The following is a 26488-nucleotide window of genomic DNA, read 5'->3' as shown; positions in this document are numbered from 1 at the left end:
CTCATTAAGTCTGATCAGAGAGACAGGTGAGCCAAAAAATCAATGCACTGAAAGCAAAACTGTAAAATGGAACAAAATCAGAATTAAAATCAAAATGTTTCCAGTAAAAACCCCTTGGTGGTCAATATTAATTATACAACAGATTGCAAACCCTCCCTTGACATTTTGTTTAAATTGTTCTTGTGCAAAGTCTTACTAAAATTACACTTGCATAAAACTATAGATGAGGAATTCAGAATCAACCACTAATTCTTTGCCATGACTTGTTTCAACATGAATAGTAGTCTGTAAGTTGATCAGTGTCAGGAAACAACATTTTATAGTTTTTTTCCTGCATCAAGTTCTTGAAGCACCACCTACTAAAATGGTTTTATGAGGAACTATAAATTTAAATGAGGCTTATCCACGCAGTAGTTCTGCTGAGATGATACAACATGGATAATTATTCTATGTGCAACCAGAATCTTTAGTTTTTTTCCATTTGACCCTGTAATTACTGACTTTTATTGCTAATACTGAAAGACCAAGCTTATTAATATGCTCATGTTTTGTGACACTGAATAGATTGTGTATCTCTGATCTTCATTCGGTATGTCTGATGGGTATAAAGGGAAAAAAAAGAACAATTTCAGATAGGTTACAATATGTAGTCCCAAAAGCTGCAATCTGACATGATGAGAACAAATAGAATAGAATAAAATAGACACTAGCTGGTGTACATTTGAATGAAATTTCATTGCAAAACTCACCATCGAACTAGAAAGAAAGAAAAACAAAAGTTATTCAAATGTTGGTCAGTGATAATTATGAAAAAAAAGGAAAAACAATGCAAAGAAAGAGCAGCACATCTGCTTCTTCTTTGAAATCACTTCTTAAAACCCACTTTTACAGACTTGCTTTTATGTGAATTTTGCTTTTGGCTTTGCTTAGTTTTAGTGTTTTATTCTGTATTACGTTAAGTTTATTTTCGATGTTCTCTCATGGTTTATTTTACTTTTAGCTTCATATTTCTTTGGTGTGATGTCATCTCTCTAATTCTTTAATTCTTGGGGTTTTTCTACTTTGAATTTAAACCCTTAATTTTTCAAACTGCCTTTGTTTAAGTTGCGTGCTGAATACTGTGACTTGTCTCCTATAGCGTGTGTGATTGTCTGCATTTGTATGTTTTAACTGTCAAAGCACTTTATGAACACTGTCCTAAAGGATGCTATGTAAATAAAGTTATTATTAGTATCTGCATGCTCATATGTCTGCGTTTGGGCTGGATTAGCATTAAGAACCTTTTTACCATCTGATTTGCAATTCACAGGCAAATCATCAGGGACAGACATGAGGCAGGATGAGCCAGCATGAGTCAACGTTAGAGGGAGAGCAAAGAAAAAGGGAGGAAACAGCAAGAGAACGAAGGGGCTGGATGAGATGAAGGGTGGCATGGCAGAGAGGGCAAAGGCGATAATGTGAGCACACTTGATCTCTGCATAACCGGATTGTTTTGGCTGCGTTTCTGCAGGTGACATTTTCCCACCACACCCTTTTTTTTTTGCCTCCACACTGCTCGAGTAATAAATGCCATGTTTGTAACGTAGCCTACCTATGATACTACATGTGCACATGTGCACAATGTGTCTGCAAATGAATCCCATCCCCTTTTATCTGAGATGAACAGAGAACCCTCAGTCAAACATTTGACCTACTGACAGTGCAAATACAATCAGACAGGCGAGATTATAAGCTCACAACAAAGAAGTGTTTTTTGATCAGATAGACAAGCTGCAGGCCTGAATGGGGAAAATAAACATATCATTGTTAAAAAACAGAGTTATCAGATTATTAGGTGCCTGCCAAATGAAACTGTCCTGTATCAGATTTTGTCCATGACTCAGTAACTTACTGATCTGAGGTGAGCCGTAGCCATGAGCAAGCCGTGAACTATGTTATTTTAGCTAACAATGATAGCTTTTACTACCACACCCAGCCTGAGGGATTTGTGTGTGTCACTTTTTAGCTCCTACAGTTTTGGCAGCATTGGTCTGTTAAGTCTCGCTTTCACAGATAATAGCCTGACTAATGTCTGCCAAGAATGCAGCCAGAAGACTGTGTGTCAGGAATACTGGAATTCAACAGTCGTCCAGGTTGTTCGCAACCTTAAAAAAAGGTTACAGCACGTACACCCCCTGTCAAAAGTTTTAGGACAGGTTCTAATTTATTTGAATGAGAAAGTGTCCTAAAACTTTTGACAGGGGGTGTAAATAACTAAATCTGTAAATACTATACAACCATAGGAGTTGTGAACACCAACATACTGCACTAACCAGGTGTCTTATTCATGTTTGTGTGATTAATACCGACAGCTGTTTCCTGTTATACTAAAAACACAATCAACAATCCGCACAAATTTCCAATCCAGACAGCCGTGCCACCAACTCTTTGTAGCTTGGATGTGAACTCGATGGGCTGCTGCACAGAATACAATAACAGTACTCTTATCACCTAGACGTCACTGTGTATACTTTGGAAGCTTGCCATCCCATAGACAGAATGCCACTTATTAAATATGCTTTTCAGTTAAATTAACGCCCCGACACATCCTTGTGCACGGGAAGTGTGGGACTGAAAAGTAAGCTGATGTCAAATGTGGTGCAGAAATATGTCTGCTGTAGTCTATGGAACTTCTATTCAAAGCAAAGGGATTAATGTCAGTTAAAGCTGCACAGAATGCAAAGAAACATCGCTCAATCATCAGAACCCAGAGCTGACAGTAAAACAGAGACTTCTCTGCACTTATGACCCTCAGAGGCATCTCCTCTTTTCAGCATTAAGGAATCTTAACAGTACGGTTTGAGATAAGGAAACACTATCTGTGTCAACTGTAAAGGCACATAATGTCTGAAGGAAATCCAGTTGGATGAGACTGTAATGTATGTAGAGAAGACACAGTATGCAGACATTACGTAGACGTGTGACGCAAAACACAACCTGGTGTGACAGCTTTGTTTGTTGTATTTTAGCAAGCTCGTATATTTTTAGATTTTGTTATTTAAAGAAAGGTGATGATTCTTATTTATGTTCGATATTGTCATGGTCGGTGCTGGTGATGTACTGGATTGCACTGCTTGCAAAAATGCTCCCAATATTTTGTCCACCCTATTGCCATACATGAAGCAGTCACTATATTAGAAATACTTTTAAATGCAACAGTCGGGTACACCATGAAAGTCTCCCATTATGACCTCAGTAATAAAGTATCCTCTAACAATAACTGATACAGTAAAAGCTTTGTGAAAACATCATTTTTGGCAGTTGTTGAATTGAATTGCATCAGATTGACTGTATTTTGGATACGTCAACATTTAAATTTGAGGTGACAGCGCCACCTAGCAGGACAAATGAGAAATTCAGTATGAACTACAATAGCAGAGTGAGTTACTGTCTGAGATAAGAAAAGTGATTAAAAATGTTCAGGTGGTTATAACATTATGGAAGAGCAGTTCCCAGAAACCACCTGCTCTGAAAGGGATGCAGCTAAAAAAAAAACCTGCGTTTGTGACAGAGAAATGTCTTCAGTTGAACAAAGCCGATTAGAACAGAGAATGTATGTTGTTTGAAAAGTTTATATTAGAGCCTAAATGACACCCAAGTCACAGTACAGAAATTAAAAACACTCCCCCTCCCTTCAATACCTAATTCAAAGAATGAATACAGGTTTCCTACAAAACTCCCTTTCTTAAATCAAGTAATGAAAGTGCCAATTCTTCTGTTAACACTGAAGAAGTTACAAAAGTTTTGCCCAACTACATAAAACTTATGATTTAAGAAAAAGTAATTTAAGAATTTGACCATTTAATGTTAAATATTCTATTTGGATATACAGCCCTAATCAAGATCAAATATAACATTTTTCTTAAGTCGGGTGTAAAGACATGTGTAAGATAACTACAATTTAAGAATGATTTTTTTTCTTCTTTCAAGCAGTTGCCAAAATGTTGCTATCAAGACACCATGTGATTTTATTGGTACAGCATAAAAGGCACAGATTAAAATTCACTGAGCAGGCTTGACCAAAGGAGTGATTAGGCACAGCCAAACAGAGTACATAGACAGAAAAAAAAGATAAAACAAAACACTTTTGGCTGACCACACAGTGAATATCAAATTACAACGCTGTCTAAAAATGGAGCCAGATAGATGGCTCTTACTGTCATGGCAGAAAGTCAAAAGACAAGTGAACGCCTTCCACGTGGTTAAAGATAATCCTGCCAGGAGAGGGCGTGATAGAGTCAAATAAGATTTTATATAAAAACATTGGTAGTCATGTGTACCAGCAATCCAAAACATTACATAGAGCAAAACAATAAAAGTGTCAGCTGGATAGTGTTGTTAGTGTTATCAGGGAAAAATCTACCCCAGCGCACTGTGAGTGACCTTAATGTGGTGTGTACCAAACATCAGAAAAGACACGACCACAACACCCATCATCGATGTTTAGAGTAACGCTTCTTGCTGTGCTGGTGAAGTACAAAAAAAAAAGGATATGTCATCTTTACAAAAACAAGTCTACTTGCCTTATTTTGGCTTATAAACAGTACCATTACAAGAGTAGTGTACACATCCTATACATCAGTGCTCCTCAGCTTAAGGCTTTATGAATCAAAGCACATTCTTATCCCAACTCGCGTGGAGGTAGAAATACTGCAGCAAGCCCACACAGTCAAAGTAAAAACAGTATTGTGTCTATGAACAGTCAGGATAATTCTCTTTTTAAAAATGCTGCTGACACCAAAGTATGAACTGAATCTGAAACTCTAAATGATTCCGTTCCGTTTCCATAGACAAGTGAGCCGATCGAGATCTTCCCTCCGCAGCACGTACCACTGGAAACCTTTCAACAGCAAATACTCCTAAAGCGATGGCTCTCTTTATGCTTTGACACCGTTTCAAATATAAATACGACATGTACGTCTTTATATGTAGTGCATTATTTTCTGAAAAGAGGCACACTCATACTTTCTGCAATAAGATCCTTGGATCGAATAGAAGTCCACGACTTCACACTAAGCAGTAACAGAGGATATACCATTGTAGGGTCGTTCAAATTGTACCTTGCAGAGATACCACAAACTGCATCAGAAAAAGCCACTGTGGCAGGTTACATTAACACTGATTAAATAGTTTGTTTGTCCAACTATATTCGAACTCGTCTCACATCAGTCACACCTATGACATAAATGCATATGCTTGGAACATTCCCTGGAAAAATTAAGTTCATTTTTAATGCATCAAAGCTACATTCTCACTGGATATGATGTAGATGACGGATATATATATATATATATATATATATATATATATATATATATATATTCTTTTTCTGGTTTTTTTCAGGTTTTAACATATTTTAAATTTGTCAGTGAATTACACTTTCAATTAAAAAGAAAACCACAATGTCTATGAAAAACAGTGAGATAACTCCATGACTGTTGACGTCATGTCATGTTGCTGAGAGATCTGTGCATACACATGAAACGAGCCGCAGGTATGACTACAGTGTGACGGTTGGTCTGTTTAAAAAAAGGCTGTGTTTAAAGTGGAGGAGTGGGGAAATCTGTGTGTTGAGCTGGAAATAGTGTTTATGCTGTATGTATCAAAAAGTCTGTGAAGAGTCTCTGCATGCAGGCGACATCCCGCTAGTCGTTGACTAGTCGATAAACGTGGTACTGTGCTCCGTGTTCGCTAGTGGACACTTCGAACACGAAGGCGATGCACAGCAGAGTCTCCTGAGTTTCTCTGTTGGACACCACCTAGCAAGAAGACAACACAAAAAGAAGACACAATTGTGGAGAATCAGGACTTTAACTATAAAGGATATACGAACAAACACATGATAATGGGAACAACATGTAACAGAATTTGCAGGAAAGAAATCTTTAATCTAGTCTTGAGAGTTTTTGCTGCAGTAACTTTATATCCATTGAAAAAAACTAAAGATCTGATCGTAGACTTCAGGAAAGGGCATGCTGACAAATTATCTCTGGAAACTGGTAGAAAAAAATCAGTTAGAAACCATGCTTGTGTAAATTGTAAAAGGGAAAGTAATATTTAGAAAATCCCAAATTTTGCTCAGATTTTACTTTTATTTTTTTTCTGAGAATCATAAAATTTAGTTGTGGAAAGCGCACAAAGTTTCTTTTTAAGTTTATTTTCATTCCTTGAGTGCTGCTTAACCGCATACAAAACAGGAAACAGTCGGCTCTACATCTAAAATTACTTGTCACTCACTTCCACTACTGTCCTCAATTTATTGCTCTGCTTCAACTAAATGCTTTATAAAGGCAGAGATGATTTTCACCAGATCCTCTTCCAGGAAATGCTGTGGTAGACAATGTATGAACTGCTTTGTTTTCAGTGAGAGTGGCTCAAAAGAAGTGCAATCCCTGAGGACATTAACTCAGGAACTAGAAAACTAAAGAAAGTTTTGCTTATAATGATTAGATTTTTTTGGCTTTTCAAGTCATGTCCGTCACTAGGAGTTCCTAACAATGTTAACACACATACACACACACACACACACCTGCAGAATGGTGAAGTTCTCCAGTACACTGTTCATCATGTATTTCTCTGGCAGGTGTTTGAGCTTGTGGATGAAGTTGATCATATATTCACACATGGGTGAACGATGGATGCGGAACACGTACTTCCCTCCTTCCAAATGTGCATACTCGGTCTGGATGGGAGGAATCCACACGCATGCGTCACAACTAAAACCTGTGTTGATGTGGCCAGAGAGGAAATCATTTGTGTGTATTAAAATAAAAGGCTCATTCTCTCACCTCAACCTTCTCCACCACCTGTTTACCAAAAGAGCAAACTTTTGTTGAGACACTAATGGTGATGTTTTCTGTCCCGCTGTACTGGCTGCTCACGCCATAGAACACACCAGAACCCTCCTCAATGTCACTGCTCAGGTCCGCCTGAAACCAGCACAATCAGGTGGACAAAGAGTGAGTGCGAAAAGAGCACCAAGAATAGAGAAAAATAAATCAAGAAGCCACCGCCAAACACTAACTAGCCTTCTTTCATGTGTGTTTTATTGCACATATGTGGGTCAAGGTGACCACTGTGGCTCTTCATAAAAAATAGTAGAATTTTTGCGATCACTCTGCATCACAAAGACTGACTGAATGCTCTAATTGACTAAAGAACATGCATGTCTTGCTTGTCTGAGCAATAAAAGCACCAGGGGGTTGAATTAAATACAGCTTAATAAAATAAACTACCAATGAAGTCCCATGTGTGCTCCGGTGTTACACTTTGCCTCCCCCATGTGGTGTAACAGGTTATTACCTCAGACTGCTAAAAAAAAAAGAAGCGATTCTAAGGAACAACAAATTCTTAATCTAATACAATGAATATAATTAGATGGAAAACTAAAAAGCATATTTTTTCTCGATTTGAGTTCAGTGGGAACATTGTTTTTTTTTTTAATGTACTGACCCAGAACTTGACAAGAAAGAACGCATTGTGTGGCCCTTTTTCGTACAGCTCCTTCAGGCCGCCTTTCTTCTCAGAGAACTTGTCGTAAATCTGCCTCACATCTATGGACTCCAATACAGGGTCATTGTAGCCTGGGTTGGATGGCCCAATGTGTACGAAAAGGTGTTTATACTGTAGAAAAGAAGGAGAAACGGTAAGAAAGAGGGGGTAGAGAGCCAATCTTTTCCATGGCTGATTCTTTATTTAAAGGGATGCTTGTACCGTCTCTCTGTCTCTCTGGCTCTCCATAAAAGCAGAGTACTCCAGTAGCCGTAATTTTGCCGAGGCAATGGTTCTGTCTTGCCATACAGGAGCCGCTATAGCTGCAGGACGAGGTGGTGGCAAAGCCTCATAACCTGGCAAACATTTAAACACCATTACCATGACATTATCCATGTGTACTCGGCAAATCAGTTGTTCTGCGTTTCCACTTACTGATGGGTGCAGGGACAGGGGCTGGTAGTGTAGTGTATGGTGGCTGTGCAAAGGGCTTGATACTGGAAATACAAAAAAGAAGAGATCAGCATTCGTACCAGCTTGAACAAGAAACTTTTTTAAATTATAAAGAAACAAAACCAACTGATCTGCTGATGACACTTACTCCTGAGAATGTCCAGGCTGTCCTGGCATAGGGCCGGGCCAAAACTAATCATGAGGAAAGGGGGAAAACAGGGCAGACAGCATTACTCAGATTTTTACCCGGAAGGTAGAAAAGAACAGATGTGCATGTGTGCGAGTTAGTGTTTTCGTCTCACTCTGACTGGTGGAGGGAAGGGAGTCTGGGGTTTCATTACACTCGCAGACACTATTTGAGCTGATGAGAGGTTGGCTACTGTCTGCAGTGCCTTGTCTTTGGATACCTGGTCCTGAATGAGAAAGACAAACTCAGAGTAATACACAATGACAACACCCAATCTAAAACGTTCAGTCAAAATTAGGTTATCATTCCAAAGTCAGCCAACTTCAAAGGCCAGTTTAGACAGCAAGCCAGCCAACATACACTGTACTTCAGCACGATGCAGTAACTATAGGGGAAGACAGGACAGGGAGCCAAGCAGACATGAAGGGAAGCCAAAGCAGGAGGCGCACAAAACTAGAAAAGCTAACCATCACCAGTATTTAACTAAAGCCACTAAAAACAAAAGAGCAATGAGCAGGATTTTTGAGTCTGGCAGTAAAACTGTATTGTGGATTAGCAGTAATGTGATGCCAACCACACAGCACAAAGCCTTAAGCAGAAAACTGTAGTTGTATAACCAAAACTTACCAAGTTCATGGCCTATGGCAAAAGAGACACGGTATTAATTAACTTGAGCACATTCAAAATGAAAGCAGATCACAGAATCACTGTTAGGAAAACGCCTTGCTCACTGCATATACAGATGCTTCATACAGTGTTCAAACCCTTTCACTTTTTTGCATGTTATTGCTTCTAATTCATCATCAGTCTACACTCAGTAACCCACAACTACAAAATGAAAACACATTTTTACATGTTTTATTTATTAAAAATTGTACTAAAAACCCTCAAAAACTTGAAATATCTTATTCACAAAAGTGCTTAGACTCTTTGCTGTGGCACTCTAAGTCATGGTTAGGTCCATGCTTTAATAATCTTTCAGAGTCGTCTTTAACCCAACTGAAGTTCACATAGTTTAGTCACCCAGACTTTCTGCAGACTTTCATGATAAAACTGGTAAGGCATAAAGCAGGACAAGGCTGTTTCATTTCTACAGCTTTGAGCATTCCAAAGAGCACAGTGGCTTTAATTATTGTGAAATGAAAAAGTCTGAAACCACCAGGACCCTTTCAACATTTGGCTGTCAAACCAAACTGGGTAGCTGCGTAAGAAGGTCTTTGTTTCGGGGAGGTGACCTAGAACCTAAGAGGTCCTGAGCAGAGAATAGAAACCGCCAGGAGGACGTGCATCTCAACAGCACTTCATCGATCAGATCTTTATGGTACACAGTCTAGATGAAAGTCACAGAATAAAAGACATACAACAGCCTTCTTGGTGTTTGCCAAATGTCCTTTAAAGGACCAGAAAAGAGAGCATGAGATAAAAGATTGTCTGGTTCAATGACAGAATAACTAAACTCTTTGGGGAGAACTCCAAACACCAACTCTGCTGAACACCAGGGCACTGCTCATGACCTGGCTTATACCATCCCTACAGTGAGGCATAGTTCTGCCATTCTGTGAGTTTGCCTCGTAGCGGCAAAGGCAGAGAATCTGATCAGAACTGAGTGATCTAAGGCTGGGACAACAGCTGACCTTTTAGCACTAGAATGATCAGAAACATAACGTCAGGACAACACTGAAGCTCATTCAGGAAAAGTCTGACTGTCCTTGACCCACTCAGCCCAAATCCAGACTTCAACTCCACAGAACATCTGTAGAGAAACCTGTGGATTGCAGAGCACAGATGCTTCCTATCCAATGAGGGAGCTGCAGAGGATGTGTCAGGAAGAAAGGGATGAACTGCCCAAATGCTAGTGTGCAAAGCCTCTTGAGACTTACTCCTGAAAACTGAAAACTAACTGCTGCCTAAGGGGGTTTCTACTAAATGCTGCATTATGGTCTAAATACTCTTTTAAATGAAAGATTTGGGTTGTTGATATTTAATAAATATGCAAAGATTTCTCAAAGCATGATTTCATGTCATCTGGGTACTGGGTATTGAGTGTAGACTGATGAGAATAAAAAAAGGACATCTGCTAGACCAGGGGTGCCAAACTCAGTTCCTGGAGGGCCACTATCCTGCATGTTTTAGATGTTTCCCCTCTTCCAACACACCTGATTCAAATGATCAGGATCGTTATCAGGCTTCTGTAGAGCTTGATGATAAGCTGATCATTTGAATCAGGTGTGTTGGAAGAGGGAAACATCTAAAACATGCAGGATAGTGGCCCTCCAGGAACTGAGTTTGACACCCCTGTGCTAGACTATTAAATGTGCAAAAAGTGAACAGGCCCGAATACTTTCTGAAGCTACTGTAACCCTCTGAAGTGACTACATCCCAAATCTACCTCTTCAAACAGATGCATGATGCTAAGCTCAGAAACGTGAATTTGATTTTGACAGAACAAGCACTGTCTTACTAATCTGTGCCATCCTAGAGCATAATGTTTATGTTTGTACAAGTAAATATGCTGAGATGGAAATCTTCAAAAAGTTACACCCTCCAAGTATAATCAGAGACCATGTATCACAAAGCACTAAGTTGAACATCTTTGTTGCAGAATGATTGTACAAAGAGACTTTATTACAGGGCACAGTCAAACCAGCAGAGAAGTGATTAAACAGAAAAGATAAAGAACTGAGAGAAATGTTCAAGGGCAGGAATGTGGAGATCAGAAATGTATTAAGAGAGAAAACTGAAATTTCTAAAGAGTATACATCAATCCATGTTTGTGTGTATGAAAGCCACCATGTTTAATTTAATAGCCATATATACTGATTAACCGAGCAAGCTACTGAATCTCATGCAGTTATCTGTCCAAGGCCACAAACCTGCTGAACATAGTGAACAGACAGATGAAACTGCCATGCATCATAGCAAAAACCTCTTCCCCATAAACTGACACACACGCACCAAATGTATGAGACCTATAAAGCATACAAGCAAACAAATAAGACATCTGAAGACGTTTGTTTGCAAAGCCCGAGCCTGTCACACCACATTCCTACAGCCAAGGCAAAAAAAAGTCACATTTCTGTGCTCTAATGACTGTACAACAATCATGCAATTAACTGCTTCTAAATTGGATTTAAACTGTTCCATCAGTTTTCCTGTGGTCTTGACATAGATGCCAAAAGCTCAGATGGCATGGAATCACCACAACACTAAATGGATTTGTCATGCATTATGGTGTAATTTTGCCTTTTACTGATGGAAAAAATGAAAGTCCTTCTTTAACTTTGTCCACATAGAACTGAAAGCAAAAACATAGGACAAAACTTAAACTAGCTGAAGCTACATGGTTACAGTTGATGTGGTAAGATGGTTGCCAATGACAGCAGAAATCAGACTGTAGGAACTCTGACAGAGAGGTACAATCAGTCGCAACTCCTGACCAAGACATCCTCGGTTATACGTGAAGTTAGTTTTGCGCCACATGCAGAGCGAAGCAGCAAGCATTGCAAAGTCAGTGAGCACGTGTACCTTGAGCTTAGACTGAATCTCACGAGACTTTCGCTTGGCCAAAACTTGCAGGTGACTAGAGACCTGAAGAAAACAGGATGGAGGAAAAAGGATGGGAGGAACAAGGAAAAGGAAAGACAAGAAAAGAAAGGAAGAGAAAAGAAGGGATGTGACTACAGAGGAAAGGGTGAGCTGATTCAGGGGAAACCCACCTTGATGCTTGCCTGGTATTCTCGTACCCTCTTACGTGCCAAAACCTGAATGTGACTAGACACCTACAGGGTTACCCCCATGAAGACACACACATGATGATTTTACAATTTCAAACAGACATAAGTCAATAATAATCACTTTAATAAGGTGCATGGGTGAATTACAGCAAAGTAAGAAACATATCAGAAAACACATGAGCTCCATCCAGTAAATCCTATTACAGCAAACAGATGTCGATGCTGTCGTCTGCAGTAATATCTGTGCATACCTGTTTGCGTGTGCGTGTCTTTCCTGTTCGCAGCTTGATGTAGCGAGCTATCAGCTCATTTCGACCTAGCATGGAGAAGTCAATAGATACAAATCAGAAGGAGCCCTTCCACACAAAATCATTTTCTGCCACATTAAAAACAAAGTGAGGCAATAATAGATTAGTGACACACAATAAAGTATTTGTTTCTATATCAGGAAGCATAACGGTGATGGAGCTAGTATAAGGAATTGAGATTCATTTTATTTTTGTGTCTGCTTTGTTATATCAAACTTTTCTGGAAAACACTGCAGGAATATGGCTCAAATGTAACCAGTCACTCAGTTACCTCTCTGTGCCAGCCTATCTTCAGTGCCCACATTACTTTAGTAGCCCTTGTTAGTATCAAATGATCCCCTTTTCCTGAAACCTTTTTGCTGGCAGATCTTATGAAGCATGTAAGGTCTTGCAATTTTTTTTATGATGATCTAAAAATGGACACAATATTTAAAAGCTGATTTGTGCAATTTTGAGGTGAATTTACCCAAAAGGGATTTCATTGTAACCAACAGTAATTACCCTCACAAATCAGGATAGCCACATTTTTGCACCACATCTAACGGTGCCTAATGCCAACACTGTCCAAAAACATTCATCCAGAGCAGAACAAATAAATGTCAATAGATCATGTCTTAGTTTTGGCTGTGGGATGCTCACTAAACACTTTTAAATGCATCACTTTTTGCAATCAGCCTCATTTGCTCACTGAAACAAATAAGGATAACAGAACTGAATGCTCCAAGTAATGAGGCCACGCTTAATTTGACTTAACTTAATGTGATCCACTGTAAAACACTGAAACCAGGCAGTCTCTGGCATTATGTCTTTAGTGAATCTGCTTCAGAGCAATTACACCCCAAATGGCTAGACAAAGTCCTTTGTGCTTTTTTAGTCAAGGGGTCACAGTGACATTGCCAGTGGCTTTTTTCATCCCCTGAGTGTATTTGAAATCAAGTTTAATGTGACTGCACTTTTGATGCCAAGGTGCTGAGCCTCGTATAAGTCCATTGTATTCCCCATCACATTATTAAAACAACTTGCAAGCCTTCCATTTCTGTGGCTGTAAGATATTTCCATTAAGAACAGCCTGTGTTGTTTCAGTCAGATTTGGCCTTGCTTGCTGGCAGAGCTCCAAAACAGATGGACAAATGGTAAGAATGGAGGGAAAAAGAGTGGAGAGGTCATCATATTGTTAACAGACTTCCAAATCGTGGTCACCACAGACTGCCTGGTCAGCATTTTCTTTCTCTGCCTCCCCAGCTCCAACCCACACCTGATGATCTGCTTGTCTCTAACGTCAACTGAGCAACTCTCTATTCACTCTCTGCTGCACGGAGGTTAAATCTAAAAGTTGGCCAGACTAGTTCCGAAGCTGTAATCGTTTATCGCATATACACATAAACTAACATCATCCACATCACCATCCTTCTTTCTGGGAAGTGGTGCGACACCATAGGGACCTCAGATGAGTCATATCAGCTCTGTTAAGTTACCAGAACACAGAATTCCCCAAAATCAGCAGAAGGGGCTGAGTCAGACACAGCAGTCTGCTGCAATTCCCAAAACAGGACACAATCACATTCATGCAGCCTAGAACTATTCCACAAGAGTCAGAATGCCTTCTCTGGAAGTCAGCTCATTTGCCTTTTGCTGTAATGTGTTTAATTGACACAGTTTACATACAGCATAACAGTAGGGACTGGAAGATGTGTTTTACAATACAATTATGAGATTACATGACTGCATTGGAAGATAAAGTTCCTTTGAACTCAACTACACTTGTTGAAAAACCATTTAATCTCATGCTTTACAGGAATTTATCTCCTCTATTTTCCCCCTCATCTTTCTCAGTGGTTACACAGTTACTTCCTACTTGAAATTATACATTAGCTTGCCTTTAAAACCAGATAAAGATTCTTTGACATCTTTTATTAAAATACTGAAAAAAAATTGGCCAGAGTGATATGGCTGGCAAGGTTTCTAACAAATATTTCGCATACTGGTAAGACCAGAGGAGTTTGACTTTTGCACAGCAGGTTGAGAGGATGCCTTTACAGATCTTAGGGATACAGAATATCTATTGGTGGTTGATATATCACTGGTTAAAACGTAAGATTTTTGTTTGTTTGCTTTAATAATAGGAATTTAGCTCATAACTACATCAGGTGGAGGATGCATTTGTTTATTTTTTTTAACTCAATTCAGTTTTATTTGTATAAGGGCAAATCTAACATCACTAAACTGTATAGAGACACCGAACATGTCCAAATGTTTCCCTTTGAGCAAGCTCTTTGGCAACAGCTGAAAGAAAAAAATCTCTTAACGGGAAGAAACCTCCCCCAGAACCTGCATTATTCATTGCCATTTTGAAAAGTTTGACAAACATGTTTTCGGATATGGTGTGAATTAAAAGAGGTAGACACAAATCCTCTGCCTCCTATCTACAGCAATCAGCTAAAATAGTTTTTGTTGAAAAGTTGTTGATCAATTCTGGGATTATTTTTAACATTAAGAGGAAACAACCGAGACATGCTAATTGTAACCCCGAGACTGGAAGCGACTCTTAATTTTAGACGGGAACGGATCAATTGACAGGAAAGTACAGCTGAGGTGGGGAGACATAAATTAACCCAGATAGGCACCCAGTCAATAAAAACAAACACACATGGCGTTATCTGTCAAAATAACAGTGTAGCGGCCCTAATCACAGCGTAACCTTTTAAACTGACAGTGTAACGGCCTGTTATGACAGCGTAACGGCCTGTTACGCTGAAATGCGCTGGCGAGAACCCTGTATAGGGGGCAAAATCTCACAACTACCAGACAATGCTTTGCAAACAACTACAAAACACAGGTACAGAGTAAAGAAAAAAAGTGTTACAATACTGACTATGTGACAGTCTCAACAAACTAGGACCCATTACCAACATGGTAGTAAAATGTCATCCTTGCAACAAGTCTCTCCTGTATTATCCATGTCACCCTGTGAGTGTCAGAGCAAGTGATCTGCCTGCTGATCATCCCAATTTGGAAATACATGCTTGACATTATAATCCAGGGTGACATCATGGTAGCAACATATGACTGAGGCAGCACAGAGACTGAAGATCAATTACGACTGGCCTAGTTTAGCAAGACAAGGTTCAGTAAACCTCGCATGCACTGAGATTCAACTCCAAATCTGAAGTATAGTGGAGTTTTCTGTTGTATGATGATAATAGCGTAGATTAAATATTGTTTCTTTAATGCTTAACAGCTCCATTAACCAATTCACATTTCGAAACATGCATATAAGTGAAATCAGCATTCTAAAGACTCCTTGACAATAATAACAATATTTTTCCTTACAACCCACTTTCACACATGAACTTCAATCTGCACATGCTTTCCCAATTTAATAAGGTGGACTCACGTCAAATGGACTTACATTCACTAATCTACAACAACATTCTGGCAATCTGCCAGTGGAAGATTCAGAAACATTTCTGAAACATCTTCTACACAATGAGAATAAAAGCAGTGACAGAAAAAGAGATCAAATACATTTGATTGTGTATCGTTTGTATTTTAATGAGTCTAATTCTGCTTCTGGAAGATCCTGAAAGATTTCTCGTTTTCAAACATTTTAAGGCCACACTGTTATGGTTATTGCAACAGTAAAATCCTGCTTTTAAATGAATGTGTCGGTAACAACAATCCCACCATACAGTGTGCTGTATTAGAGTACAACAGTCACAGGAGGTATGTGTCTTCATCGAGTCATTTTACTTTTAATACTATATAACAGCTTCCTGATTACACTTAAATATTTTTACATTACGCAACAGTTTATCCTCCACTACAGCCAATCTGAGTCTCTCAAGGCAAACAAATACTTAATAAAGAGCCTATAAATTAATACAGTTGCTATGTATGTTAACAACTGAGGGTACCACTCCCACAGCCTAACTGCATATCCCCTGTAAGGAAGGCAGCCACATAGACTAGTGGGTTTTTTGTGGGAACTGAGTATCTCCCACTATGTCAGTACCAGCATGTTGCTGAAGTCACAAAAAAAAAATCCATGCTCTAAGGGGTAGTTCAGTTACTTTAGTCAGCCGTAACATGCCTAGATAAGCATAACAGAAAGTCTGTATGAAATAGTTTCTCCATCTAGTGGAGTTTCTCTGTGTGAATCGATGCTTACCATAGATAAATGTTTGTGACAGAAACAAAAGGCTAGATAAAGCAATTGTTACCATAGCGATGGTTGTCTCCCTTCTGGTTTCTTGAATCTTTAGGGGTTTGTTTCAGCTAGTTTTCTGTACCATACCAGATCCATATATAGGCCTTTTAAAGTGTTGTGTAGCATAGTGTTTGCTTAATTAAGATGAGTGTTACTAGACAATCACACAGTTTGCACAATTTAACTAATCAAGTGACTCAGGAACAGCTGATTAACCTCACTTAAAATAAGGTCAGACTTATGATTTAAGACAAGTACATTAAGAGATGGGAAGACAGGTGAGTATTCAGCTAAAAAAACTAATGGTAAAGACAAATAATGGAAGACACAGAGTAGGTGTTTGAAGTACAATGTTTAAGAAGTAAAGCGAGTGAAGTCTGTTTAGGAAATGATACGCAGAACACAAATTAAACTTGCTGGTTGCTGATAGAGACCATAGTTAGGCATGGAAGAGGATGTCTAAGTCTTCAAATACAAGATTTTAAAAAAGTGCATTTATAGGTAGATTGTCACCTCTGGATGAACCTGAAGTAAATATGATTACATTACACAGACCGAAATTAAACAACTGAGGCCTTTTCCTTTTCACCATGTTTGTAAATTTGGAATAACTTTAACACCCGTACTAAACAAACACCCTTTGTACAAGTTAATAACAGAAAATACTGTATGCCCAGAAACAAAAAATTCCAAGTTAAATTTCACAACCTTCAACTAATATTAAAAAAATTGAAACCCTGAATTGAATCTAAACAGTGCTCCAAAAGTCTGAGGCTGGTTTTCTATAAGTTAGTTAGAAAATGAGAAAGTGGTGGGTCAATAATGAGCATGGGTATTATGTTCAGTGTCAGTGCAGCTTTTCAAAGCGTGAATGTGTAAACCAACGAGACGGTCCCTGTTTATTGAGAGGAAGGTGGGGGGAGGTCAACACAGTGAGCCCACACTTCCACAAAAGGAGAAAAGGCAATGCTGAAACAAACTTTCCCTTTTTGTCGCGTGGGATCACATATCCCGTATCCCTCACTGCACACCCTCATATATATACACAAATGCATGACATAGGCTGCTGCAGATGGGAATGCCTGAACTCAGACGAAAAATTTTTAAAAATGCGAGGAATGTTGGACGTGAGCCAAGGCCTTCATAAGGCAAGAACAAATAGTCACAAAACAAAACTCCCCTCACAAGCAGCATCCTGACCCAATCATAGTAAAAAACAAACAAAAGGCACATTGCATGTGTGCATGTATTACAACTCTGGTTCTACTGTCACACAGACTGATACGAGCAGGGCTCCTGGAGAGTGCATCCTCTGCCGAAGCCAATGCCTTGAAGAAAGTGATCCAGGATTTGCAACAAAACTTAATGGTTCCTTTCCCCATGGTCCCCATTTCTGCCTTTACTCCTGCTCTACTACTCCACAAGTTCCATGAAATTCAGCTTAGCAGTTTTTGTGCAATTCTTCTGATAACCAAATCCAAACTCATCAATCCTCCACCAAGCAACCAATGACCATACAGTGCAATCAAGCAGCTTTTTCATATGTTAACCTCAACTTTGACCTGAAATGTGTACCTGCTGCATCCTTTGACCCTGCTGGTAGTGCGTGCCCTCTGACCCCAAAGTTAAACAGCGCTCTCCAAAAATGCCAGCAAGCAGATCACCTGTGCACAAACTAAGACATCTTTGCAAGAAGGATCAATAACCAAGAAGGTTTCAAAATGTAGGCAGTTGATCAATAAAAGCTTTTGTGGTGGTTTCTTGAAGAAGCAAACAGTATCAGGAATATGGTATTTGTGTGTGTGCTTGTACTTGTTTGTGCACAGATGGGCTGTCAGACATTATTTTGTAATTCTGGCCCCTATTCTCACAGGTTATGTTTACAAATCATGTCTCATTACACAGACGGCACACTGGCCTACTCTAAACACATAAGCATTATACAGTTTAAAATAAGTCCAATTTTAAACAGTCATCTAAACAAATTATTTAATGTTGAAAAGGAAACAGACAAACTATAAACCAGCAATCAGTCATCCATTGTTTTGCAGCAGCTAGAACAAAAGTCATTGTGTTTATATGCAAGTGAGAGTTTTGTTTACAATGGTTAGAGGTTTACATGCTATAGATTGCCAAAGTCTGTCTGTAGTGGCACTACTGCAATGCTTGATATACTATATGTTGTTGTTTCAAAGTGATCCATACATGACTATAGATAAAATTACATGTAGTAATGGAGAATATTACTTAGAAATTAAGTCATGCCAACTCCAAATAAATATTTTGAATTTATCTAAATGGACTGATACTCATGTAATTTATAGGCAGTTGTAAAGCTGCACAGTAAACCTTGTGCAATGTTTGCAGTTCCACGACAGAAACAGTTTAGTCAAATACTTAAAAAGCAAGATAGAGAGATATTCTTCTCTTTGTAACCCCTTCATATAGGTTACATTTGTCCATTGATTTGGATAGAGAAAGAGTAGAGGAGGGAAGAGATGGAGAGGATGGACAACTGGATGACAACAATGTGAAAACAGAAATTAGCCGTTTCTCACCATACATCTTCCCCTCATCTGAAAGTATGATCTTCCTCCTGCCACAAGGAGGGTAGATGGCCAAAGCTTCCTGAAAGCTCTGCTCAATGTCGGGACTCCAGACCCCTTCGGGATCTCCGTCCAATCCACGGTCTGCCCCGTCACCCAGTCCCTCTCCATTGTCACCCTCCTCCTGCGCCCCGTCAGGGCTGCCACGGCAACTCCACTCCGACGCAATGATGACGGCTCCGGCCACAACACACCTACAACACACAGCACAAGATATTTCTCGTAACTTTGTGGTGGTGTAGAGACAGCAGAGACAGAGCGAGTAGAGAAAGAGATGAGATCGACAGGATGTGATGGCCACATGTGACTTTAGAATTCCTTTGATTTTTAAATATTACTTATGGATTACTGGCAAAATGCATTATAGAGGATAAACAAAATAAACATAATACAAGTGGCAATACTTGTCCTGAACCCAGGTTTTAAAAGGGGTTTCTTCCACATTAAAAAGGCATTTACTAAAATCTAGCACATAAGAGAACACAGTAGTATTTGTTTTTATAGCTGATGAATTTAGACAAAAAGTCACTGCAATCAGCGAGGTTTAGAGAAAATGATGCAGCCGTCTCCTTACTGTTTTGAAAACATCATTCTTTAAAACATCTAATACAGCAATATATACAAATCCCAAATTGTATAGTCTATGTACAGGTAATACATTTTGCGGCAAAGGAAATTTTAGTTGCCTTCAACTCACTAACAGCTAGAAATTACCAGCAAGCACCACTAACCACAATATTACCACTATAAATCTATTTTGTTTGGTAAATTTGATTGCAAGAACAAACAATGAAAAACTCTAAATGTGGTTCCTGACATTAGAACACATGCTTTGTCTTTTCCTTAAAAGAAATGTTGGCGAAAATCAACTTGATCTTCAGTTTGATTGGCCATGTTAAGGATTTTGTTAGGAACACAGAAAAAGCTAGTTGGTCGGTCCTCAAACTGAGACTTTTAAATGACTGGACATGTTTTTATAAACATTATTTTGGATTGCCAGAAGTTGAGAAACTGGCTCTGAGCTGCACAAAGCATGGAAAGAAGTCAAACCAGAGTTGGATTCTACATCAGCTTCTGCACTACTGAACCAAACAAGTATCATTTTATTATCTGTAAGAGGATTAGGATATTGTGGGTAACACTGTCCGATGAGCAGGACAGTTTTTTGGCAGTATTTTATTTTTATATAGTTTTATCTCAGTGGATATGTGGTTGGATTTCTAGAGTATCTTGTTATCTAATTTACTTTATGAGCCAAATACAAACATTCCAGTGTAGTCATTTTATCCATCATCAGTTGGACCTCATTTTCCAAAACGTATTACGCTACAATGCATCCACACATAAGATAGAGGATTACTTCTTCATCCTCCCTTTTACCTCTCAGTTGTCAAACTTGTCAAATTACCAAGCTCTAAAGTTAGATGAACAGAACATAAACAGGAAAGTATTTTAATAAGTAAGTTGATCATTCTTCCGCAAAAACCTTTGGAGTGCCCAATTCCTGCGATATAATACCAGAAATCTGTGGCAGAGCGACAGTTTATCAACCTTAAAAGAAAGACTAACACTTTGTTTTGCTAATCCATATCATGGACATTGGGATGGACGGACAAGGCCAGGATTAACATTGTGGCTGTTGAGAATGGTGACAGATTTCTGTAACTACAAATGTCTCCACACTTCACCAAGAGCGAGATCAAATTCATCTGAAGTTGTTTACAGCTTCCATGGGCACAGTGTATATTAATAGCAACGACATCCTGGGTTAAAGACCTGACAGGCAAAAGGCGTAAATATTAAGAGCTTGTAGATTTATAGACATTAGCCAAGGTCAATGAAGACACTACCAGTTCGTGTCGCTTTTAAGGTTAGACCACTAGATGGAAAATGATGAATAATAAATTGACTATAGTTGGTGGTGACGAGCCTGGTTAGTCATTTTCCTGAGCTAATCGTCCCAGAGAAACTAGTTCAAACGGCAATTTTCAAGCCATATGAACTTCTCAGAAGCCTGCAACCTTGCCTGTGCAGGCCACATGAGGAAATTACACATTCTTTTGTTATTGTTGAGGATGCTCCAAGTCTCTTCAAACACGGGAACACATATGCAACATGAATGCTGCCTGGTATGTAATGTTTTCCAGAGTGTGGCTAACATGGTCCCTGCCACGGGAGAACCGCAGAGGATCAGTGTGGTTGCTGAGCTTCCCCTGCTGCGGTGGGCTTATTTTACACACTGTGCACAGGGCCTTCCCAGTTTCAATCACTGCTGACTGGACTGTGCTGTTTCCATAGTGATCAGACGGGCTGGTGGGATGGTTAGGAAAGAGCAAAGCCGAAAGGAATATTTTGATATTCCAGGGGAGGAGATGTGATGGTCTTGAAAGTTTTACTGCGCGAGAGGTGGGCAATTAAGAAGATGTTTGGTTGTCCTGATTGGATTTGGCTTTGGCTAATATTGCGTTCCTTTCCTGTGGTTATAGTTCAAAGAAAGAGAAGAATGGCTCATCAGGGACCTCTCTGGGGTACAACAGACCTCAAACTTCAGTATACAGCAGTGGTACCGAGCTTGGAGGAAATCTGAAAGGGTCTAAGCTTGATCTAATCATATTTACTCTTTAAAATAAATTATATAGTGACTTTCATCTAGCCAAATCTTATAAACAGTGTACACGTGAAACAATCAGAGATCAAAATATTCTACAAAGGAAATGCAAACATGTTGAGACAGCATCAAACATGTTATTTTGTGTAATAATGTTTTATTTTTTTCTGTATGTTGTCACCCTATTCAAATGGTGCAAACTCTTTTTGTGGCTAACAGAAATGTTGCTTATTCAATACTGTTAGCTTAGAATAAAGTCAGTGGAAAACCACAATACTCAAAGGAGATAAAAACTTTGTGATTTTGCAATTGCTATTATTTTTTACATAAAAGACAGTGGAGGCCTGTGAGACCCCAAACAATGAAGAAGTAAAGCCAATGTCAACAAACCCTCAGGGGAAACTTTGAGCAAATGTTTACACATTGAATAACCCATACATTACAGACAGTAATCCATAGAATAGTGCATCAAGCTCTGAAGCATTGGGAAGAAATTTGGTTAAAATTTGGGAAAACGTGACACTAATGCATCTTAGTCAAAGCTCTGCCCTTTACAAGAGCAGTGGTGATGCAAAGTAAGGAGACTATACACAGAAGGGACATGAGGCTCTTCCAGTTCCAATAAAGCTCCCAGTGGCCAAAAGGTCAGGTGTTTAGTGCACTGAGGAGCCAGCAGAGCTTGGGGCTAAATAAAGCTATGAGCTCAGCAAACACTGAAAAGACACATGCACATTACGGGGCTGCCTTCTGCTCCAAAGGGACGACCACTGACATTGTGATTAACCAAGGTAGATTTCATCACTGCTCTTCCCAGATTTCTATGGTCACTTAAGCTGGCTGCCACAACAACAACTTGCCACTACTAATACTACAGACCTTTGTTGATTGTAGGCATCACATAAATCGAGCCTTTAAAGATTTCACATGGACCTAAAGGTCATATCTTACACAACTTGGATAAATCAATCAGGGCAGGAACAAAAGTGTGACCAGTCTCACATGTTGATTAAACTTCCACGATAACAAGGAATGAATCCCAGCCGCTAGCATGGAGAGTGAAAATTCAACGGTTGGAAGCTGTTTAGCCAACTGTGAGTGGGCAAAATTTGTTTATGGTCCTTTTGAGAAACATATACATATCTAACAGGCCCTAAAAGTTTTCAAAACGCAACATTAAGCGTTTAAAGTGAAACAAAACGTGTCACGGTGTGTTTTTCAGTCGATATGTAAGAGGGAAAGCCGCTGCTAACACTCTCGGGCTGACATGCTAGGTGGTTAGCTTGCGGGCTAATAATACCGTAACAAACTGCAAACTAACTCCGGGAGACGTGAAAAAAGTAGTCAATTACAAAACAGGCGGCCGTGTAGATAAAAGAGGAACTCCCCGACGAGCACACGAATCTCTGAATCAGCAAAAGCCGCGGCGGGAAAATGCGAAATATGTCAAATATCCCAAAACTTCCAGCGCACACGAAGCGAAGCAGCTGCTGCAGCGTGAAAGTTGCAGCACACAACAAAGAAGTATCGGGGAGCGCACTCACCTCACAACGGCTTTCTTGCTCGGCTGCCACGGACACACGCTTTTCCCCACCCGCTTTGCTTTCTCCGGGACCGCGGCTTCGTGTTTCGAGAGTATTTCCAGGGCAAAAACGGTCGCGTTTGACAGAAAAAAGGCGGAATGCAAAGTATGAGTTTGGTATGAAATCAACGCGCGGAGGAAAACGCACAGAGGCGTGGCGTCGGAACACGCGCACACGCAAAAGTTTTGTGAGTCCCAACGCAAACTCCTCCCCTGACATCAGACTCCTGTTGGGAGAGCAGAGGGACACATGGAAGGTAACAGGGTGAAAATAATCCCTACATACTGTGTTTTTAATGTCTGGGAGTTTATTCTGCTCCTGTATTATAATGATACACAGCTTTTGCTATAGGATCTGAACTGACAGTGAACAGATGAAACTCCTGTATTTAAAAATGTAAGTAAAATCACAAAAAAAAAACAATAGAATGTATTAGTAAAATGGCTCCTTGTGGATTAAGAATAATCAGACACCTAAAACTACTTGAGTGACAAATGAAGGTGCTGCCACTGATCGCTATGAAAAGATATGAATACTTTTGGACATGGCATATTCAGCAAAAAAAAATAATAAAAAAGTAATAGAACAGAACTGATAAGATAAGATGAGGAAGTCTATGTGCCAGATATTGTTCAGAAAAAAAAACCCAATGTCATAACAAAGAAATGCCGTGCCTAAAAGTAGAAAGCAATGTATTAATGTAAAAAAAAAAAAAAAGTATGCTAAAATAAGTCTAGAAAAGAACAGTAAAACATAATGCTGGCAGTTATACTCCATCTTAAACATAATATACTGTATCTTGAAAACATTTTTTGTAAAAGGCAGTGGCAAAATGGGACAACTTCATTGTCAAAATGGGCCATCATACAGGGGATATGATGGTATATAGATGGCAAGAAAATCCACAAATGAACCTTGACTACCTCATGACAAGCTCACTGAGAGAATGCCAAGAGTGTGCAAAGCAGTAAACAAAGCAAAAGGTGGCAATTTTGATTAATCTAAGACATAAAACATGTTTTGATTTCTTTCATCCTTTTTTGGTTACTACATACACAATTCCATATGTGTTCATTCATTGTTTTGATGCCTTCAGTGAGAACCTACAAACAGTCATGAAAATAAAGAAAAAACATTAAATGTGTCCAAACGTTTGACTGGTAGTAAATTTTGATAAAAATCTGGAAATATAAAGCCAAAGTGGTCAAGAAATGGTCTTAAAAGTTTGACGGTCACTGAGTCGTTCAAAGAAGAAGCTTTTCAACCTTGAAGGCCTGAAGCTCATATAGCAGTCAACCAAAATCCCAATGAAGATATGCAGAAAGACTTAACCTCTGATCACTGAGATGAATATGAATATAAATAAAACTATTTTTGAACATGGAATTTTAGTAAAAAAGCAATAAAAATGGTAATTAATAGCACAGAATTACTGACTGCATCTCAAACATGGTGTGTCATGAAAACATTTTTGTCATAGAAGCCACTGGTGAAATGGGATACCTTATATTTTGATACCAAGAGGACTACGTTATGACTTGTGGCATCTGCAAAAATGCTTGACAGGATTGGAATCTTCCAACAAGACAAGGATCTGAAGCATACAGCCAAAATGGTCATGAAAATGGTTAGCAGAAGCCAATATTTACATTTTGGAGTGGACCAGCCAGAGCCCAAACCTGAATCCTATCAAGAATCTGTGGAACAAAGTTAAGACCAGAGTGATGTCAAGAAAGCCTTCCAACCTCCGCAACATGAAGCTCATCGCAATATAGGAGTCAACCAAGTATAGGTACTTTATACGCTGTTGTGTACTTTTTTGTGCTCTTGCTTTGCTTTGTTGTACAGTGACATAAGTCAAAAAGTTTATAACGACTCTGACAGGTAAACCTGTAAACAGCTGTTAGCTACAGTTAAGTCAAAAATGATTCATCACTTTGCCAAATTTTGATTTATAGTAAATTTTTATTTGACCAGTAGTTTTCTTCTGGCTGGAAATGACCTAAACAAGTGATAAAAGACAGTGAGAACTTGTGTTGAAGATGTTAATAGCAAATGTTTTGTGTTTGAGTTACTTATTGATTAAAACTGCATCTGTAATGTTGTTCATACCCCTTGAAATTGTTGCAGATGTTTATGCCTACTATGTTGTACTGCACTATAAATTGCGAAAAGCTGATCCAGTTAGTTATTAGTTAGCCGCAAGAATGAAATCAAAGATGCTATTATGGGATATATTGCAGAGACAGTTTGTCTTTTGTGGTTGCTCACTAGAAAAGGAAAGCCTACAAAGCCATAATAAAGTGTTTTCAAATGCAAGTGAAGCATAATCTAGAGGTACATGAACTTCCACACTGTGAAAAATGTCAAAGGACTTGGTAGGAAGCTAAAAGCGACTCTTGCTTTAACAATAATTGAATGTAAGAAGCAAAGGAGAAACCAAGGATCGTCACCAAGGCCATTCTGTCTAATCTAAGCAATTGTGTTCAGGTACTCCAGTGAACACAGCACAAGGCTGGTCTTCAATGAAGAGTCCACTTCTTTAAGACAGGCAGACAAAAGCTCGGCTTGGCTTTACAAAGGCTCAAATAGACAAAGGAGAGAGCTTTTGATCATCAATTCTGTAGTCGGATGAAGTGAAAATGAGGTTGTTTGGATACAGAGATGAAGCTTTGGTTGGGCAAAGAATAGAAGAAGCATTCAACCCCGAAACACTGTCCCCATAGTTAACCCTCATCAGTACATATGGCAAAGCCTACTTCATCCGTACACTTGGGGTCCAGCTGGACCCCAGCAGTATTTCATCTGTTTCATATTTCTGTACCTGTCCATAATCCTCTCAATGTATATTTTCCTAAAATGTGTGCCGTCTATAGATACAAATATGGAAGAAACAATGAAATTACTATTGATGAGTACTGATGTGGGCTGCACAGTGGAGTAGTGGTTAGCACTTTTGCTTTGCAGCAAGAAGATGCCCGGTTCAAATCCCGGCTTGGGCCTGGGATCTTTCTGCATGGAGTTTGCATGTTCTCCCTGTGCATGCGTGGGTTTTCTCTGGGCACTCTGGCTTCCTCCCACAGTCCAAAAATATGCTGAGGTTAATTGATAACTCTAAATTGTCTGTAGGTGCACAGTCCAGGTGGGGTCTGGCTGGGGTCCACATAGACCCCAAATGATATTTTTTATATATACACCACAAACCTGGTAGGAATCAAATAAGCTTTGGTGTATGTGATGGCAACTATGTGGGTGACAGCTATCTAAAGGGACTG

The 26488-nt window shown here is 39.2% G+C and overlaps 1 protein-coding gene across 1 annotated transcript; it reads right to left on the bottom strand.

Annotated features, from left to right (window-relative positions):
* Positions 1–3983: 3983 nt before the first annotated feature.
* On the bottom strand, positions 3984–25675 carry tead3a (TEA domain family member 3 a). Its single transcript, XM_051949754.1, has 13 exons — positions 25667–25675; positions 23175–23425; positions 18978–19219; positions 12156–12220; positions 11696–11758; positions 8286–8396; positions 8132–8175; positions 7966–8027; positions 7753–7886; positions 7492–7662; positions 6828–6968; positions 6569–6721; positions 3984–5798 (listed from the first exon to the last, which is right to left on the bottom strand). The coding sequence occupies exons 1-13, from the start codon at positions 25673–25675 to the stop codon at positions 5685–5687; spliced, it is 1560 nt and encodes a 519-aa protein (XP_051805714.1). The 3' UTR covers positions 3984–5684.
* Between the last annotated feature and the right edge of the window lie 813 nt (positions 25676–26488).

Source organism: Acanthochromis polyacanthus, chromosome 6 (genome assembly GCF_021347895.1).
Source record: "Acanthochromis polyacanthus isolate Apoly-LR-REF ecotype Palm Island chromosome 6, KAUST_Apoly_ChrSc, whole genome shotgun sequence".
In the NCBI taxonomy this organism is placed as follows: Eukaryota; Metazoa; Chordata; class Actinopteri; family Pomacentridae; genus Acanthochromis; species Acanthochromis polyacanthus.
This window is presented reverse-complemented; position numbering and strand designations above follow the sequence as displayed.

Coding starts and splice junctions, on each gene's coding strand:
- tead3a (XM_051949754.1), bottom strand. Junction 8,397..11,695: donor AGATTCAGTCTAAGCTCAAG/GTACACGTGCTC, acceptor TTTCTCATTCAG/GACCAGGTATCCAAAGACAA. Junction 8,028..8,131: donor CAGCCTGGACATTCTCAGGA/GTAAGTGTCATC, acceptor TTGTATTTCCAG/TATCAAGCCCTTTGCACAGC.